General features: G+C 38.4%; 1 protein-coding gene across 2 annotated transcripts in view; it reads right to left on the reverse strand.

Annotated features, from left to right (window-relative positions):
• LOC130689860 (protein Wnt-5b-like) overlaps nt 1–20,869 on the reverse strand; it is a 30,184-nt gene that overhangs the window by 1,117 nt on the left and 8,198 nt on the right. Inside the window, exons 1-8 of one of the 2 annotated variants that reach the window (XM_057512798.2) lie at nt 10,115–10,372; nt 9,605–10,044; nt 4,113–4,369; nt 2,690–2,870; nt 2,479–2,590; nt 972–1,026; nt 706–753; nt 9–176 (exon numbers count right to left, since the gene is read on the reverse strand). In XM_057512798.2, the coding sequence (XP_057368781.1) occupies nt 9–176; nt 706–753; nt 972–1,026; nt 2,479–2,590; nt 2,690–2,870; nt 4,113–4,369; nt 9,605–9,813 (1,030 nt within the window). In that variant the 5' untranslated portion in view covers nt 9,814–10,044; nt 10,115–10,372. Of the gene's footprint in view, nt 1–8; nt 177–705; nt 754–971; nt 1,027–2,478; nt 2,591–2,689; nt 2,871–4,112; nt 4,370–9,604; nt 10,045–10,114; nt 10,373–20,869 lie in introns of those variants that run through there. The other variant, XM_059495728.1, reaches the window with a different exon arrangement.

Genomic DNA, 20,869 nt, shown 5'->3' on the forward strand with positions numbered 1-20,869 from the left:
TTCTTTACCGAAAGATCCGATGGTTTTGTTGCGCAAGCAATAATCCGGTGATTCGTCCAGGTAAACTAAATCGTTGGCAGTCGGTAAATTGTACTGGGCATTTTTGACCTGAAGACGGCCTCGTTTGTTAACTCTCACTTCCGTGGCACCGTCATACTTGTCTTTCATGAAATCACCTGACAATAAGAACAAGTTAATGGTTATTATTATTACCTCATATTATAAAATGGTAGTCGCGGTAGTCAGTTATAATCATCATTAAAAAAACGGGAAATAATCATAAAAAGAAGCTTTAAAGTGACATGAATTTCTCTGCTCAATCGTTAGATGGCGTGCGAGAAAACAATGATTCCGGGGTCTCCCGCAACATCAGTGCAGGCGTCTTTTTCTTTTCGAACCCATTTGCGGCGTGCGAGTTGAGGCCAAAAGAACAAAATGTCCAACGAACACGCGATCTGCGGCGATCTTTTATTTCTTTAACTGCGGGCCCCCGAACCCCCCAGTAAGAAAAATCTCACACGAAAACAACAACTGCAATTGACTTTTCTCTTTCTCCTTCCCAAAAGTCCATTAATCTCTCTGTACAGAGACGACGCAGAGACACGGAAGGTTTTCAGCGTCGTCCAAAATGGAAGAGAAAAAGCCGAGGGGAGAAAGAGAGAGAGAAAAAAAAAAAAGAGAAGCCGTCGTGTTGTGTGTAATTACCGATCTCTCTGAACGACGCCAGTTGCTGCCAGCACGTTACCAAAGAGCCTGTGTTGTCGGAAAAGAAAAAAGCAACGATGAATAACACACACACAAAAAAAAAAGATGAAAGAAGTAAAATGGCATTTCATCTCTCCTTTTTTTTTTATATATATATATATTTGAAAAATGAAACGAGCCGCTGGCATAGACACAGAGAGGCTTCAAATTTACTTGTAGACGTTTGAAAGCCAAAAAAAAAAGAAAAAGAAAAATGTGTATCTTACATGAGCCAGAGACGCCATGGCATTTGCATGTGACACGCGCTTTCTTAATCACCGCCTTTTGTGCAGAAGGACGTCGTGACGTCACCAACGCCGAAAAGGAAGATCCGCACATTAGCATGTGAATTGAAAAATAAATACAAATTGTTAGGGCAAGGCTTTTGCCGATGACGAGTGAAACGATGTGAGCAAAAAAAAAAAATGTTTTTTTTTTTTTTTTTTTTTTTTTTTTGCTCTGAAGATAACGACGTCAAAAAGGGCAAACGCCGTATTTGTTCGTCGCGCTTCAAAGAATGAGATGACAATGTTAGACGACATGACACGACATAAACGATCCGACGGAACGGATTTGATGTAATCAATTTCTAAAAAAGAAAGAGAGACTGTCGAGCTTAGAATTTTTTATCTTTTTTAGAAAAGAAGCGCGCAGAGGGATTGAATGTCTCCGAGTTCCGGATGGCGGAGGGGTGAGTCTCAGCCTCTCATTTTTTTTTTTCTTTCTCCCTCAAAAATTTCCCTTTTCGTTACATACGGTTTTCCAGACACAAAAAAAAAAAAATAGTATATTTTTATTTGAAAATTTATTATTTTTCGAAAATGAATTTTTTTTAAAAGCCTACAGGTAACAGAAACCGTATATTAAAAAATGTATTTATATTTTTTAACTCGAATAATTTTTTATTTTTATTTTTTTTTTTTTTGCTGTGAGTAAGGACTCCCTTCCTTCTTTTTTTTTTCCTACACATCCCGCTGAGATAATCACATGTTTCACCCTGAAAAAAAAAAGCGGCAAACTTCACTTCGTTTGAGGACCGCTGTCATTTTAGAATCTCTCCCCCCCCCCTTCCATCTTCTTTTGCCTACATATAAATATGCCCTCTGATTTAGCTGCGTACAAAGTAAATGAGTCGGAAATGAAACGTTGGTACACCCGTGGAACTAAATAGGAGGGAAGTGGGCATATCTCAATTTGAAGAGACACACTCGAGATAAGACCGAGAGAAGTTCCCCCCTCCCCCCCCCCCCCGAATGGTCCAACTCGCATATACTTTTCAATTGGCCGTTATAGTTAATTATTCCTCCCATTTCTTTCTTTTTGCTGTACCCCTCTCGATCCCTCATCGTCGGTACGCTACAAAACGCGTAGCTGTACAATAGAATATTAACGTTTGCTTACCTCCCTCCTTCACCATGAGTTACGCTAGTTGCAATTCCCCCCCCCTCTCTCTCTCAGCTCTTTTATTATTTTTGTATAAATGAATGTTTGACTAAACGTGACACACAGGGTGGAAAAACGATGGGGTAGGAGGGCGGGTCTACTAGGAGGGGGTTAACCTAATACTAGTTAACATAAAATTGACGAGCTGGTTCCCTCTCTTCCTTTTGAAAAAGGCCCCTCTCAACATTCAATCGGCTCTTGTGCGCTATTTTGCCCTGAGGCTCTTTTCTCATTTGCATAACTCCACTCGAAAACGACTGTATCATAATAAATGAGAAATGATTCATGTACCCGACGTCCAGCTTCGTTATTGTGGAGGTTCATCAAACTGCGCCCTTGTTCGCGTGAGCCCCGTTTGTAGTTCTTCTCGCGTTCGCGGACATCGACGAAGCCTTGCGTGAACCTATTGTAGCAGCAATGCAAATGTTCAGTGACGCAATGCGTGCCTAACGTAAATTAAAAAAAAAAAAAAAAAAAAAAAAGAAAGAAATGATATGCGTACTTGTAACCGTATTCGATGTTATCTCCGCAACCGCCCCAGATCCATTCCTGATTCAAATTCTTGGGTCGTAGAGCTCTGGAGCAGCCGCACGACGAGAGCTGACCCTCGCGGCAAGCGCGTGAAATGGAGTGAACGACACCGGCGGCGGCGATTGAATGGGCGAAAGCCGCTTCACGACTCCCTTGATTATTTTTAGAGAGCCAAGATTAGTAATCATCGAATAATAATAATAAAAAAAAAAAAAAGGAAATCCCAAAATTTCAATTATTATAAGGAAAACATGTAAGGGAATTCAATCATCGATGGCGTTTTTCGTTCGTGTTTGTAACAGGCACCATCCCCCCACGATTCTTTGCGTCTCATCCAAAGAAACAATCAAGGCGGTCCGGTCGTATGCAAATGATCTCGTCCATCATTTTTTTTTTTTTCGGCAATGACAAACTATAAAGTCGTGCCACGTGAACCACGAACCTTGTGTCGGTTCGTCTCCTTGACTTCTCGTGGGCAGGGGATGAATAGAACGGAAACTATGCGCGTTTCGATTACATTCAATCGAAATTACAAGCCGCTGCCAGCCATCTTTTATTCGGTTATTAAAGCAAAATGACTAACACACCAATGCCGCGATGGTGCTGGAAAAAAAAATAAAAAATAAATTCCTGTACTAAATACGACAACAACAAAAATGCCGGCAGCCATTTTTGTTTTTTTGGAACAGTTTCCGATTCGGAGGCTGCCCGGTTTGTCGGTAAAATACGTTGAAATTATTCGCTTCTTAATTCTGTTTATGCTAATGAGCAATGACACATCTGCATACTGTGTAGCGTGAAAAACAGGATTTTCGAAAAGACGCACGCGCGCAATGCGAAAGCAAAGGATTTCTTCATCATGCCTTGTAATTATTTTTAAATCTTGTGACTATATATAGAGAGAGAGACAGGCCCGATGCGATACATCATTTGATATAGACGCGAAAGTATCAGGTCATCAGGTTCCTGTATTTTCTTCTCCCCCCCCCTCCTACGTTTTGTGATGGATCACGCGCGCCTATCGTCACGCCATACGGCCGGAAAAAAAAAAAAAAATGATGAATGGACATGACGATATTTTTCTTTTTTTTTTTCCAGATGGAAGCGCCACTTTGTGCCGGAATCAACGGGGGCACACACACAACATACGATAATATTCATTGCCTATTTTTTCTGCTCATCTACCTATCCCTACTCTATTGTTGTCCAGTGGCTTTGCCAGATGACGTCGTTGTCTCCTCAATCCCTCCCCCCCCCCCTCATTCTTTTATCTTATAACGAAATAACGGCTGTTTTGTGATTGACGCAAGAACATGATTCCCATCTGCTGGCATCGCTGTGTTTAAAAAAACAATTTCAAAATGGGAATGTAAAAAATAAGAATGAAGACTTACCTATTTGTAAGACGGGCCCGAAAACGGTGGAATCTTCGACGGTGGAACAGTTCCACCTCCTGTAGCGGAACTGCCACTGGCATTCGGCGATACCGGCCCTGGCGCCTCGTCCCACCGAGCTCATGTGATCCTGGTAGAGTTGGCACAGTTTCGCCTGGCCGGGAGACAATCCAGGGATTTGCGTGCAAAGCGGCTGGGCTCCGACCATGTAAAGTTGCGGGTTCCTCCAAACTTCGTAGCCCTGGACTCCGAGGTTCCTGGATAATACGACAGAGAGATGGAGAGAGACAATTGAAAGAAAAGAGCGAAATAAATTCTATTCTTCTAGATATTAAAACGGCTCAAATATAAAATAGAGGCGAGGAGTGAAAAGAGCCAGACAAGTCGACGAGAAACACGTCGCAAAAAGGGGGTCATCGTTAAAGAGAGAGAGAGAAGAAGAAAAAAAAAGGGCAAAGACATTCCTTCCTTCTTTTTCGGTTGCGTCTTGTTGTTTGTTGTTGTGTTGGAACATAGTGAAATAAGAGAGGGCTGAAAACGAGCAACGGCACACACACGAACAGTTTCACATAAATCTCAATGAATCGCCTGACGAAGGGAATCGTCACACACACACACACACACACACAGCTGAAAGAAAAATGGCCCTTATTAAATTGTTTTGGGAGGGAGGGGTTTGTTTTTTAAACTTTTTACGCACTCAAATGTTATGCTACTTTCTACGAGTGGAACGGGCTTTTAATCAAGACATTCGAAGAATTTTTTTTTTTCACGAACGGTTGGAATGTTTTGACGTTACGTCATTTCGTGTTGCAGTTGGACTGGAGGACCTTGTCCTCTTCGTTCGCGCACCTAAAACAATGGGCATTTTTTATTTATTTTGCTCGTCGTTCAGATTTGGTTTGCTGATTTCAATCAGATTCTTTATCTTTCGTGCTGCGTGTCCTTTCTCCCAGACACTGCCAAATGGATACACGAAAACAATCAATAACAGCAGCGGTTGCAGCGAAAAATCTCGTAAGGCGAAACTGAAGTTGAATCAAAAATTATGATTGTCAAATTCCTACGAGCCGCAGGAGCGTCATTTGAATACGAAAAGAAATCAAGGCGTGTGTGTGTGTGTGTTTTTCTACTCGTTTTTTTTTTTTCTCCTGTGACAACTTCTTCTTTTTTTTTTTTCGTGTTTAATATCTCAGTCCCGCGGAACAGCGCCATTGAAGACTATAGGAGCTATAGGGGTAGGCAGTTAAGTCGTAAACAGTTTTCTTCTTCTTTTTTCAAGCCCACGACAAAAGGCTAAAAGAAATATGCTGCCATCAACAGTTTCAAGACGATCAGAGGACTCGGTAAAAAAAAAAAAAAAAAAAAAAAAAAGGCCGGAGGTGCCCAGTCAATTTTCTTTCCCCTTTTTTTTTTTTTTTTTTTTGAAATTTAATTTTTTTTTTCTTCGCTAGATTTCTCAGGTGTTGAAGAAGTTTTATTTTGGGAAAAAAAAAACAAATTCTTTTGTTAGAAAAAGAAGAAACATATACAGCAGCTCTTTTGTAAGTTTTCTTTCAGTTATAACTTTGTTTGATGCTGTTTTTTTTGTTTTTTTCTTTTTCTACATGTCCGATGTGTTGTGCTCTCGGGGAAAAGAATTGTGTTAAAAAAGAAATATACAGACAGAGTAGGAAAAAATTGTGAATATCATGGTCGGGTCATTTGTCTGGGACTGGCGTGTTTCGTCTTTCCCATTTACGTGTTTGGATTTTTGTTTTTTTTTGTGTGTGTGTTAACTTTGGCTCTGCCTGAAGGTGAAAAAGTCAGTCAGACATCGTATCGCCGTCGAGTTGCAATTCGAAATAATAAGCGGGGATATTAAAAAAAAAAAAGAAGAAAAGAAAACTAAGATGGACACACAATTCAAAGAGATAAGATTGCGGTTCGACAAAAGACAAAAATTTCGTGTCCAGTTCCGAGTGTGTGTGTGTGTTCCATTCCTTTTATTTTCTTGCTGGGACGTGTAGACAATCAGCTTCTTCACCGAGATTATTTTTCCCTGAACTGTCGGTCGTTTCTTTTACATTTTGACCGACAAACGCAAACGCGAAATGCGGATTGACGTGCTATAATCAAACGCATTAAAAATTCGGCGTGCGCGTGCCGCTGTTTTCTATTTCAAAACGGATTGATTTGAAATATCAACTAAGCATTCGCAACTGCCGCATTTGACTGCCAAAAAAATGAATGCGCAAGTATTTTTATATATTTTTTTTTTTTTCTTTAGCGGTCGGATTAAAAACTGGGGCACGAATTTTAAATGGCGGACGACGTTTCCGCCGTCAGCAAGCAAATGATTATTGCAGTTATATACTCGTCATTATTACACAGGCCCTACTTTGGGGGCTCTCTTTCTATACATAGGGAATTTTTGTGCTGTTGTTGTTCTTCTTCTTCTTCAGAGTGGCTCCTCCTTCGAATTTTTTTTTTTTTTATTGCCTCGGCCACGAACGGATTATTTGTAACCACTTTGAGAATAATGCGCGCATATACATTTATAACGCACGAAAAGGAGGAGCAAATTGCAGAAGCAATTTTCGGAAGAAGGTGGGAAAATGGGAGAGAGAGAGAGACGGTTAAAAAAAAAAATATATATTTTTCACGCGCGCCCTTCATTTTTATGTTTCCCTCCTATCTGATGATACGTTAGAGAATTCGAAACTTCGCGGTAGGTCTTTTTCTTTGATTCTGATTTCTTTTTTTTTTTTTTTTTTTTTTTGTTGTTGTTCTTCTATTATTTACAGACAGAGAAAAACACAAGTCGGAATGAAAAGAAAGAAAAGCTGTTGCTTTATAATACGAAATCCCTTGGTTAATTTACTACCGTGTGGCTAATTAGCCCCAGGTGTTCCTACGACAATTAACAATTTTTTCTTTATAATAAAAAAAAATTCGAATCAAATAACGCGGGGATATGTAAAAACAAAAAAAAAAAATAAATAAGGGACCGTTCTATTATTACAACATGTAGGTTTTGTTTGTGGTTGAACATAAAAATGACACTTTTTTTTGTGTGTGTGTCGTGCGTGCGTGTGTGGAAAAACGGACGTATAAATCTAATTGTTATTTACACACACACACACACACATACAACAACTGGATATTTGATTTCTTTTTTTTTTTTTTTTTTTTTTTGAGTTCCCAAAGAATTGTCCCATTTTTTTTTATGTGTCCGGAGAATTAAAGAAAAAAATCGTTCGGCAATTGTTTTATTTGTTGTTTTTTGTTTTTTTCTCGTCCTGCCGTCATCTTTCAACAATTACTGTTCGATCACAAGAAATAAAAAAGGGACACACCGGGAGCGTTTACACGAAATCTAAAACCAAATAAGACATTTTTTTTTTTTTTTTGGAGAAAAGGTGATAATTTGAATAGCGCGGTGATATAATAAAAAAAAAGTCCCTTTCTAATAAAAAAAAAAATAAAAGAGATGAAAATATTAAAAAATTACAGCAAGACTTCTTCTCTCTCTCTCTCTCTCTCTCTCACTCTCCCCCCCCCCTACACTTTCATCGAGTGGTGCAAGAAGTGCGGGGAGGGATGAAAGATCGGAACGATGGGTCTCTCTCTCTCTCTTTTTTTTTCTCACACAGCATCACAGCGCGGCAGATTGAGGCGGCAGCGGCACACACACAGGGACAATTCCAAAGAGAAAAGAGAATTCCGCTCTCTCTTTCGAAAAAAAAAAGAGGCCTATATCTTTTTCCTGCTTTTTTTTTTTTTTGCTTAATGGATGGGGGTATATAGTGAAGGTTTCCGTGTTATTTACCACCACAGCCTCTCTCTCTCGGGTTCTCTCAGATATACACTTAAAAAAAAAAATGTATTTTCTTCCTCCCTCCTCTTTTTCTTTTTAAGGGAAAAGATTTTGATTTTTTTAAGTTTTAATTTGACCGAAAAAAAAAAAAAAAATAGAGATTCATCGTATCAAAGGCAATGAATTGTCGCACAATCAGTTGACGCCATCGTTTGATTGTCTATTTCGTAATGGGAAAGAGCGGGGGGTTGAGGGAGGGGACGTTTTCTTTCACGATTATCTACAATCGAATTTTCATTTGAAACGTAATGTGCCGTCGGCTAACTGTTTTATCGATGACCCACCTTTTTTTTTTTCTTTTTAAATGTTCCCCTCTTTCAAAAAGCGATTACAATTAAAACAAATCGATACTTAAAACGAGGGGGACGAGGCGACACCGGCGTTCGCGAACGTTTGTCGCCAAAAAAAAACAAAACAGATTGTTGAGATAAAGCGCTGTGTGTTTTGTTTTTATCATTTGAAAAAGAAATGAATTAGCTTGTCCTTTTTTAGCGTGGAGTTCTAAAACAGCGGCAATGTTTCACTCGATTGAAGTCGGCCCGGAGATAGGTTTTTGCGGCAAACGAGACGCGTCCTATTGACATCGAGTTGCGTACACACGCGCAGCGCAAACTTGTGCCGAAGTGAAATTGATGACAACGAATGGCCTCGTTTGCTCGCGTCCCGATATAATCCCCTATATACTTCGCCGCATTTCTGTCGTGTGTCTTTCTTTTTTCTTAATTCCAAGCGATCGTAAAAAATCATTTGAAAAAAAGAAAAAAAAAAAAGGAAAAGGGAATTCTTTTGGCCAGCGTCGCGGTCTTCGAGCCAGAAAAAGAAAGTCTCAATTCGAAAATCAAACTGAAAAAAAGAAAAAAAGAAAAAAAAAAAAGAAGAAAGAATTGTATTCTATCGAGAAATGCTGGTGTCTCCTTTCTCTTGTTCGTTCGTTTTTCTTCTGCAAATCAATTCGCAAATGTACGGGAAAAATGTTGAAAGGAAGGCGCGCGAAAATTTGAATTCCCGCACGCGGGGCATTGGGCGCCAGATCTCAGAGATAAGTTCAAATCAGATAGAATCAGATTTTTTTTTTCTTTTTCGAATACAAATGCCTATTTATATCCCCACGGAGTTAGAAAAGAAAAAAAAAAGAAATAATTGCCGTCAAAAAGACGAGTCCTTTTGTGCTTTTTCACAAGACGCATGTAATGTGTCATTGAGGAAGACTGAGGACATTTATTCTCCCTCTTTTGTTTGTACACAATTCCTATTGTCTCTTGCGGTTGTTCGGCGTAATAATATTGATACGTCAACACGACACAGACAGACAGAGAAAACAAATGACGGCCGAAAGAATCTCACCCGACCAGTTGTGTGACGTTGTCAATAAAAAAAATAGATATTTCTTTAAAAAAAAAAAATAATAATAAAATAAAAGAAGGACGATATTTTCAAAAAAAATTCCAGGTCACTAGCATTTTCTTTTAAAAATTTAATTGACTCCCCCTGTTATTGTCACCGTGGCTAACTAATTAGGTTATTCCCCCGTTGTCTGTTTAAAAAATTTATCCAAAAAAAAAAAAAAAAAAGAAAGAAAACAAAACTCGAAGATTAAAAGAAAGAAAGAGAAAAAAAAAAATGGAATAATTACATCCAGTTGCCGATGGCTGTGCTGCAAGTCGCTGGTAGAGGAGCGTGTAGAACGAGCAGGATCATCATCGTCCACCAGGAAGAGTACGATAACAAAGAGTCTGTTTGAACGGCATCATCTGCTATTCTTCTCTGACACTTGATGTGTTGCGCCCTGCCATCCCGCCGCTCCTGTTTACTATCCATCGTCAATTCTTGTTTTGGTTTCATTTTTTTTTTCTCTTTTTCTCGGCAGCTCAGGCGAATTCAATTCGATTTCTTTTTTTTTTTGAAATATAAATGTCCCAATTTGTATCCCGTCGTTGGCAGAATATTCACGTGTGTAAGTCAACAGTCAATCACTTTTGACGTTACACGGGCACTGAAAATGAGTCGAGCATTTTGCGATGTCACAAACACACACATCCGTAACATGTCCGTTAAATGTGATTCAACATCTCCCTGTGATTTAGAAATATAAAAAATTAATTAATTAAAATTTCTCAAATGAAAAATACATCCAATCAATTACCATCAAAATTGAATTCAAAAAATCCACTAGCTAAACGTATTTCACTTTTAAAAAAAAATAACACACACTCAATTTAATCCAGAAAAAAAAAGTATACAATAGCCTAATTACATTAGGCTTACGGGGCTACACACACAAATTTCTTTTTCCGATCTATTTTTCACCGACTGTTTTTTTGTTTTTTTTTCGGAAACAAACGACACGACACACAAAATGAGGCGTACGGAGTTGCTGCTCGTTCGGTGGCCCGTTTGCGACTGAAAGCCAACCGCTAGCAACTCCTGCACTACACACACACACAGACACACAGTTCTCTTTTTCTTCTCCCCCCTCCTCTGTCTAAAAAGGGAAAGAAAATTGTGTGCAGCGTTCCTGCCGATTCTTCGGTTACCATTGGCAACGCTTGATATCCTGGTCCCTATATATCAGCCGGCCTTTTTAGATATACCTGGGGATTCTATCCCCCCCCCCTGCCCTTTAAGTCTGGCCTCTTTAGTAGATTTATGTACTATATCTTTTTTTTTTTTTTTTTTTTTTCTTTTCTGATATATTCTTTGACACAATATGCTTGTAGCTATACAGGACCCACTCTTATGTCGTGTTTGTTGTGTATTAAGGGGACCTCTATAACAGCATCCCCATCACCTTTTATTTTCGCTGTATTGCCTGTCTGTCTGGCTGATAAATAAGAATAGAAAAAAAAATATATATACTATCTCTCTTTCTATTTAATTTGAATGCTAAGAAAGAGAGAGAGAGAGATGGTTAATCTCTTTATAGCAATAGTCGATGATTTCCTGGACTCTGTTATGCGTTTACAAAATAAAGGCCTACGCGGGATATCGGTGATTGAATCATATGGACGATTCCCGTTCTGTTTAGATGGCCAATTTCCAAACTATAGAGAAATCGTCATTTTTTGTGTGTGTTTTGTTTGTTTGGCCAGGAGAGAGAGAGAGAGAACTATCGGAGCGCATCGATCAGCAGATGCGCTTCTCTATACACATAAATACCTAAAGGCTATTTGATTTTCTTCCCCTTTCCCTTTTTTTTTTTTCGTTCTCTTTCTTTGCGTAACGAACAGATTTTTTTGGATAGATTACTTTACCCTCACTTTTCTTAAAAAAAAAAAAAAGTACCAAAAACTTGAGGTTATGCAAATTTCAGGTTTAGATCCCGTCACAGCAGGAATGGGAATGATATTCATGTCCTTGTGTATCTTTTGTTTTACAGTAGACCATTGCTTTGTTTTGTTTTTTTCTCGTTCGTGTTCGAATGTTTTGTTGTTTCCCCCCACCACGGGACAATGTAAGAAGCCACTATATAACGTGTCCACACAGAGCCGTAAAAAAAAAAAATACGTAACAAATCATAACTGGAGGGGAAAAACAGTAGAACAAATCGACAACGTGATGATACATTCTATTGTTTTTCTGCCGCCTTGGAGTCGAATGTTTTAAAAACAGCTGTGATGCAACGCTACAAGCGTTTGTGGCACTCATTCTATGCTGTGTGTACACGCCTAAATGTTTCAATACACCTAAAAACGGGTCCTAGTCAAGAAAAATAGAACATTTCTTGTTTGTTTTGTTTTTTTTCCATCGTAATGCTGCCCAACAAAAACTAGCCCTCCACATTTGATTGAAACATTTGTTTTTGGCCGTATCGTATTTTTTCAAAAAATAGACAACAACAACAACAAACAAAAAGAATCTCAAATATTTTCCTTTTTTTTTTCAGAAACGGCGGATGCCTTTGACATTTACACACACACAAAAAAAAACGTATTCAAAAGAGCTCTCTCTTTACAACATCTAAATATACCGAATGGAAACGATGTCGACATCGAGTGCAGCTAGCGGACGAACAAAAGGGGCCTTTTTTGTATTATAGACGTAGACCGCAGTATCATCGACACAAAGGTCGCATCTGATCCGCAAAAAGAAGAGAGAGGGGCCTTTCATACGATGAGGTACGATCGAGAGCAAGATGCTATAGACGAGGGTTACATACACATGTACACACACACACACACACAAATAGTAGGGGGCAGGGGAAAGCTAATCACGGTACATCTTTTTAAGTTGGCCAGATGAGTGAGGCTTATACATTAGAGCTACTATGTTGAGATCTATAAAAAAAGGTGGGCTGTTTTTATTTGAAAAAAAAAAAGGGAGCGACAATGATGATGGGAGTGCTACCACCCACGATGCGTAATATTAGGTAGAGTCCAGCATTTTTTTTTTTTTTTTAACTCATAGTTGTCCTTTGATATTATTACAAGGGGCCCAGTTTTTGGCTTCTTGTTAAAAAGGGGGGAAAGAGGAAGCAATTGGTGTAGTCTAGTGTGTTGTTTGATATTTTCTAACGAGCATTTATAACAATGCTGAAAAAGAACCTTAAAAGTTCAAAAGAGACAACAACGAGACAAAAAAGAAAATGTGTCTCGAAAATATGAAGGAGAGAGACAAGCAACCATGTTTCCTTTTGATCTCTTTTGATGGCGAACACGAAGAGCTAGAAACGGGTTCGTTGTTCCATTAAAGCCAATTGTTCGACGAGCCACAAAAAGGATTCAGACTTTAAAAAAAATATATATGTCGAAACAAAAAAAAAATGTTGTTTTGATTGGCCGTTATTGAAGGGGCGAAAAAAAAAATAATAATAAACAATGCATTTATGTATAAATCGATTGCTATATGTGTACGCTCACATGAAATAACGTGGCTTACGATTTTTCTTACACGATGATGCACAGCTGCAGTAATAGATTTCAGACGTGATTCATTCGGGTATACGTCAATGATTTATAGTTTTTTTTTTCTTTTTTAGCCCCCATACGGTTCTATATCCTCTTATGATGTAGAGGATTCGTTTCATACACAACTATTAGCCATAGATGCCTCTATTTCGGCCGTGGGTGGTAATGATGTTGTTGCCTTACTTTCTTCCCATCTAACGTTGAGAAATGATGACGTGTCAAGAGCTTTTCGTAGGGGCTCTCTTTTCGTTGGTTGATGAAAAGATATCATTTCCTTATATATATATATATATATATATATAATCTTAATGGATTATACAGCCAATACGTGCGTGCAAAGTTCGTTTATTAAGTTTTATAGCCTTTTTCTGTAATCCGAGATGGCTCTCTGGTGGCCAACGGTGAGCTTTTGATCTTTTAAGATTGAAGCAATTAAACGAGTATTAGACAAGAATAGCTTCACTATATTCTACAAACGATCGACCACTAAAATATAATGATGACGTGGAGCCTTCAAAGACTCTCGGAATCTTTTAAAATAAATAAATATATCATCCCCGATTTCATGAAACTGGAACGCTGTTAAGGTCTATAGCTAGTTCGATCACACGGGGGCCACGCATTGTACACCCACTTTAAATATGCTGCGCAAGTTTACGTACAAGCGACACGTAAAACCGTCACGTCCATAAACGTTCGGAAAGAGAAACAGGACAAAAAAAAAATCCTTGAGAAAAATATTCCGCTCACGGATGCGATTTCCTGGACATGGCCCTCGTCAGCCCGAAAATGGGGTGGGCTACCAATACACGATCGTCCTATACATCAGACATTCCATTTCGCTTGCGTGAACAAATTGTAAGGGAATTGTCTGTATCCAAAGATACTTTTTTGATCAACAAAAAAAAAAATTAAATAAAAGCGGAACATATTTTCACGGACGGATAGACACCTGGGATCCCTGCTCGCCCGTCTATACATAATCGAACTTTTGTGGATAGATACGAAAGCGCGTTATGAATCCTGCGCCTATGTGCCGAGTGCAATAAACGTAAAGCGCACTACAAAAGTATGTTGCAACTTTGGCCTGTTCGACATCAAACGAAACTCGGCCTGACTTCAAATATTGAAAATGTAATCATCTGCATAGTTTCTCGCTGCAATCGACAGCCGTTTGCGCATACAATTATAGAGCGCATCTTCAATCTCAACTTCTCCGAGTATTTCCAGTTTAATTAAAACCAATTTTTTTCCACTTTTGTTACAAGTTCTATTGCGCGCGTGTACATAACATTTAATTTTAAAGGTATCGCGCGAAGCACACGAGTCCGCAAAAGGTGAACATGGTATGTAACCTTGAGCTTTTTTATCAGCTAACATATACAAAGAAAATGTGCACATGTTTTTTTTTTTGCTTTTTTTTCGCGTAGATGAATAAAAATCGAAGGTTGCTCAGACTTTCTGCAGCAATTTCTCCCACGCCATATATATCAGAGTCGTATATATCTATAAGAGAAAATGATAGCGTGTGAATTTTGGAACTAAGTGACGCCAGAGTGCGGTCCAAAATTGTTTAAATCAATGGCAAAAGAAATTGTTTTTATTTCGAAGGTGGATGTGTGTGTGTGTAAAAATATAGGAATTGGGTGTAGATGGACTACTTGGATGTTTGTTTTATTTTGCCATAAACACAACAACAAAAAATAGCAGCTGTTATTGCGCAATGAAAGCGGCAGGCTGACATTTTTTATAGCTACGCGGGCCTTTCTTTATTCGTTCCGGCTTGTCAATGCCGACACTTGGATTACACTTGAAAAAAAAACAAACGTTTGTTCAGTCTCTTTTTGCGATATCAAAGGATTTGCATTTAAGAATTCAGATGTGAGCGTTAGTATAACGAATTGGCCACCCTAACGCATTTGATTGAATGTCATTAATTTGTTTCTTGTACAATGGGTATAGTTTTTTTTTTATCCTGTAGAAAGTATTGCACTTAATCAGTATTTTTTTTTCTTTCGGGATTCTTGGCCAGCGTCATAGTTCTCATTTTTTTTTTTTTAGGCAACAGGAATGTATAGAAAAGAAGCCCCATATATGCTGTTGGCCTAATCAACAAGAAAGAGGTCCCTCTCTTTTTTTCTCTCTTTGGTTCTTTTGTTTTCTATTCTAGCCCAAACGAGCTTGTTATTTAGGAGCTGCTACTACAACAGAATAAGAAATCAGCCTATCGTCATTGTATTATGCTGTATATAAATATATATATTTTTTTTTTAAAGGAAGATTCGATATAAAGAATTCGAGGGTCCATATAGAAATGAGGACTGATATAGCTCGAGAGCTACACAACTGCATGTGCAGACATGAATATACGCAGTTATGTTGTAGACTATAACCCCATCTTGCTCATTTGCCTATGCCGGTCACGAACGACCTTGCTCCCGCCGCTCTCTGCGCTCAGACGATGTTTCGTTTGAACATTACGAGTTTCCCCAGCTTAAAAAAAAACGGCAACTAATTGACGTCGAACGTCTAGCCACGTTTTATTTTGTTGCACTTATTAAAACGATTTATTCTTATTTATTTCATGAATTTTTTTTTTTTTTCTATCTACCTGACTAACTGTGAACGTTTTCAAATGAGTTGAGCTACACTATCAAATAAATAATCTTTTCCAACTTATCATCATTTGCATGTACGTTTCCCGTGAAATTCTTCAGGGGAATTTTCACTCGGGTTACACGTTGTAATCAAAAACTAACGGAAGGCCCTTCCCGCATCATCTATTTATCTTTTACGTATGTACCATGCAGGTCGGGATAAGTATAACCTATCCGTCGATTAACTTTCGTTCGCTTTTTTTTTATATACCGTGTTAGGTAGATCTGTATACACACACACGAAAAGGTATGATTTACGCAAAAAAGAAAAATATGAAACAACAACAGCATCAACAAAAAAAAACTGGTTTTTAATATGTCGAGAGATTTTGCTTCTTCGTGCTTTCGTGGATGGATGACATCAAAAGTGAAACTTCTCTTTTCTCTCTTTGGAATTCAATACCTTCACGCATCGGCCGGATGATCCCGCTAAACCGTATATGCAGGTTATCTTATTGTAGATAGATATTGTAGTCCTTTTTTTTGGGGCGGAGGGTGATGGAGGATATATAATAAAAATTGTGTAGAAAGGAATTCCTATCAAATAATAACCGGAGGCCAATAAATCTGCATATAAATAAGAAGCAATGTCATCGAGTCGTTCGAAAATGACCCGCACAAATGGACGGAAAAAGAGAGAGAATGTCGGCTCTTGTCGGATAGAGAAAAACGACTATATAGAAAACAAGGTCGTTGGCATCATCGGCAAAGTCGTAACCGCATCATCACAACAAATCACGAGGTGAAAATTCGCGGTGGCTTCTATACTTTATTGCCAGATATAAACAATTCTTTGCATTTTTGTTTTCCTCCTTTCTCTTGTATCTTGTACCATTTTTTTTTGTGTGTGTGTGTGTGTGTGTCGAATTTTTTTATTTTCCCATCTCGCGTCAAAATGTTTTGTTTCTTTTATTTGCCGAGCCATTAAAATGGAATTATGACTGTGCCTCTGTCTTGTTCGTATGAATTTCGATAGCAACTGGGGAAGATCATTAAATGATGCACAACTTCACTGGATATTATATGTTTTTTCCTTTTAATATTTTTTTTTTTGGGGGGGGGGGGGGTCGCGGTTTAAGACACTAGCTTCTATATAAGCTGCTTTGCATAGGAAAATGAAGAAGCAAATTATATGCGACGTGAAATTCATTCCCTTTTTGCTAAATCGAAACGAGGCACGAGTATAATGAGCGGATTAAAACAACGACTGTTATATCTGAATAGGTTCAAAAGATCTTTGTATAATCTGATAATAAGTCGACTAATTTTTATTACGTAAATTAACTTTTTCTTCTGTGCAATTTATATTTTAAAAATTATAAATGGGCTATTGTGTTTTTGCGCAGAAGCATCGAACCTCATTAACCTTTGATTCCTCTTTCTTCTAAAATCCATAGACAATAAAACACTTGGCCCGGACTGACATTAACACAGGTGAACTCTTTCTCATGAAATTGAGGTTATTATTTTAATTTTAATTTTAAAAAAATCAGTGGCATGTATTAATTAAATCTATGCTATTTATTATACGTATACATTTTTCTTTCTTTTTCTCGGTCGGAGGAAATAAAGCCACAAGAAATAATTATTTCCATGACTTTTCCTTGTATCGCATTTTTTTGTGTGTGTGTTCTTGTGATTGTACAAACGGAGAAGCGGAATCAATTTTCTCACGGTTCAGACCAGCTTTTTTTTTCTCTCTTTCTCTTTCTCTCGAGGCTCTAAACAAATCACCGAAATGGCGGACTTTCTTTGCAATGTCTTGTCTTATTTTTTTTTTATTTTTTCTTCTCCCCACCCCCCCTCAAAAAAATAACCGTGTGTATCCCAACATTTCCATATAATTGGTTAGCCTGAAAAACGAAAGAAACAAGTCCGCTTGTCTTTTATTTTTATTATTTCTATTTTAAAGAGTTCCTCGAAGGAATGGAGCACCCAAGAGTCATCATCTCCTTCATGTTAGTCATGACTTTTTCGAACAACACGCCATCGTCCATACATCATCAAAAAGAAATGAAAGAAAGGTGGGCGCTGATTACAGGTCGGTTCTCTTTCTTTGGAAACTAGAAACCCCCCCCCCTCTCCTGCATCATAGTTTTTGTGTGTGTGTGTGTGTTGTTTTCGAAAGAGTATTATATGTATCTCTCAGTATCTCAAAAAGAAAACGGCAGCTCCATTGAAACAATCGTTTGAGGGCAAAAATTATTGTTTTCTTTCTTTTCAAATTTATGGGTGCTTCTAGTTGAAAGACCGGTGAGCTCCTTATCTCGTTTTTTTTAAGGGGAGCTATGTGTGTGTTCCTTTTTTTTTTTTTTTCAAACGTCAAAATGGGCGTGGATCATAAAGGTCAGACAAAAAAAAAAAAACGAAACTGTAGTCTCTTTTTAAGTTAAACTAGACCCGTGTTATTATAACGTTGTGCAAATGAATGAAACAAAAAAATTCGAAATTCCCGCGCTAAAAAACGACCAGAAAATTTGTAAACGGAATCAAAGGATGGGGGGGTGGGGGGAGTTATAATGTGCATCGTACTACTAAGTCGTGTATAACGTTGCTGTTAGATGGAACAGGAAAAAAAAAGAGAGGGGGAACGTGGATAACACGATAAAGGCGGGGCTAGAGGCCATTTTATTATTTTTTTGAAAAATAATAAACTAAGAGAGTACACAGACTAGATGTAACACCCCTTTAGGTGTACGTATGAAGGAAGCTTCTTAAGTTACCTTTAAAAAGAAAAACGTGAGGCTAAAAAGAGTGTCTTTAGAAAACCTAGCACGTCGTCAACAGCGGCCGCTTTATACGTCTAATACGACACGTTTTATAAGTAACGTAATAAGAAACAGCTTTTGTGTAGATTAGCACCGATCGAGTTTCATTATAACGTTTAGAAAATGAAAGCTCCCAGTTGTGTCACCGTTATCCGGTGAGAGAGGGGTTCGACAACGAAATAATTTGATACATATTCACATTATCTCAAATGGGGGTTTTTGAATAATCAACCTGGTGCTTCTCATCGATTTAAAAATAAAAGTGAAATTTCGATTGTTTAAAAACAAAGGACAATGGCCATTTTGCCCAGCTCGTTCTGTTTTTGTCGCACGTTCATTTGCGACAAACTTAAAGAGCCTCTCTTAAAAACTTTTTCTTTCCGTCATGAGAAAATGTACACAGAAGACAGGAAAGGAAGTACGGCACTGAACAATTACAACTGTACAATTGCCATATAGTACGGCCGTGGAACTCTCATTATCTCCACACGACGGAAACGGTCGCCTTTGGGTGATGAGCCGACAAATTGTTTCTATGTAACTAACGTGCGGTAGCTTAAACACACACACACAAAGAGAACAAAGAGAAACCACACAGTACTACGCAACCCACAAAGATTTCGTTGTTTCTTTTGTTTGTTCCAAACTATCCCCGTCAATTTCAAATGTCGTCTTTCCCGCCTTTCAATAAATGTGATTCTCAGAATGAACAGCACTTTTTGTTCCAGGACACGTTTCCCTTGCGTGATTAATGCAAAACCTGACGCTAACGTATGATCCTCTTTGTACTCGAAGGAAAGAATTCGTGTTGTTTTGCGCGAAAACAAATCGCTTTTTATTTATTTTTTTTTTTTTGCCCTCCCTCCTCTCGTCGTAGTGACCTACGAATCGCATGGTGGACATGACAGAGAGGAGAGATACGAGTTCCAGGTTTATCTGTCTAACGCAGCCGACACGAAATAATGACTGTGCTCTGGATAAAATAGATGATTGTTTTTTCCCCCCTCTTTTTTGTATGGGGAGAAAGAGAGAGAGAGGGGGGGGTAGATAAAAACAAAATGCGGCGTCTCTTTATACTGTTCATTTGTCTGGAAATGGAGTGTATCATTTTTTACAAAGAAGCCACTGTTTTGAGATAGCGGGCTGTTTAAATGTTTTCTTGCTTTTCATTTTCTAGTGTGTTATACCCGATGACAAACACAGAAGGTTTTTTTTTACAAGGTATTTAAAAGAGAAAAAAAAGAAATTTCCCTGTAGAATTATGTAGCACATACGCGTGTGGACCTTGGAGGTGGTTGCGAACCGGAGAGAAGAAACATAAATAAAATATTGGTTTCGGGGAGGGAGGGGGGGGGGGTGATAGTGGTACTGTCTTTGTTTAAGATATTTCGTGATATTACGTCACGACGAGTGACGGATGGCGCCGACATCCGGGCGCCCAATATTTTTTTTTTAAGCCGCTTTCTATAAGAGTCAAAGCGGCCTCGGATTATTCGATATAGTGAATGTGTTGCGCTTGCAGACAGTTGCCGAAACAACTATAGCCCCCAAGAGGCTAAAACCAGCAGGCTACTCGACTTTTTTTTTTTTTTTTTTTTTTTTTTTTTGCTTTCCCAGGAAGCTAATTTACAGCCCGTCAAGCGTCAACCAGCTCCCGATCCGGCTGTAAATCACCTCAGATCCAATCCCTGACATCATCGACCTTTTTCCTTTAAAAAAAAAATTGCGAGAAAAAGAAAATACTCTTTTGCCATCTTACGGTCGGTTTTATCAGAAATTGTGTGTTTAAGTTTCTTGCTGATAGATGGCAGTGAAGAGTCACGTAGTGTAATCACTTTATGATGTTTTAGCAAACAAACTTTTGGCATTCTGTCGTGAATCTTGTCTGCATATGTATGTTGCATAATCAATGAATAATCAGATTGACCAAATTTGCGCTTTTTTGTCGTTTAGAGTTTTGGCTCACGTTGCCGATACTGTAACCAACGCAAAGCGGGATTGCTTTCCTTACGGCAGCGACACATCGCTTTGCGCGGATACGAAGCGAATCACAAATCTTTATTTGTATGGTTACGACATTTTATTTTACTTTCCTTATCTCAAATGATAGGGAATTGAAAATCAAACAAAACTGATGGTATCCTTTATTTAATAGCCTTGTCTGTCCAATGTTTATCAGCCAACTTATAAGTTAGCACAATTCGGATCGTAATTATCTCAAAAATAAATTCAAATTCGATAGGGAAATTAGGAACGATGGCGAAAAAAAAATAACGAAGGATGAGATGAAAACGAAACGCGGTGAGAAGAGAAAGGGAGGGGACCTTGGCAACTCGGAACGTTGTGGAAAGGGGAGATGAAAAAAAAGAAGAGGGAGGAGATAACCAAACGAAAGGGACTCGAATGAAACTAAAGGCAATGAAGGACGGGAAGAGAAATTGAGGACGGGATGAGGGAGGGTAAGAAAAAAAAAGAACCTGCTGCTAAAGGGGGGGGGGGGGGGCTGTGTGCGTGTGTAAGGTGCCATCGACTGTTTCTAAATTATTTTGTTTGTTTTCGCCATTAATAT

Source organism: Daphnia carinata, chromosome 6, assembly GCF_022539665.2.
Source record: "Daphnia carinata strain CSIRO-1 chromosome 6, CSIRO_AGI_Dcar_HiC_V3, whole genome shotgun sequence".
NCBI classification, from domain to species: domain Eukaryota; kingdom Metazoa; phylum Arthropoda; class Branchiopoda; order Diplostraca; family Daphniidae; genus Daphnia; species Daphnia carinata.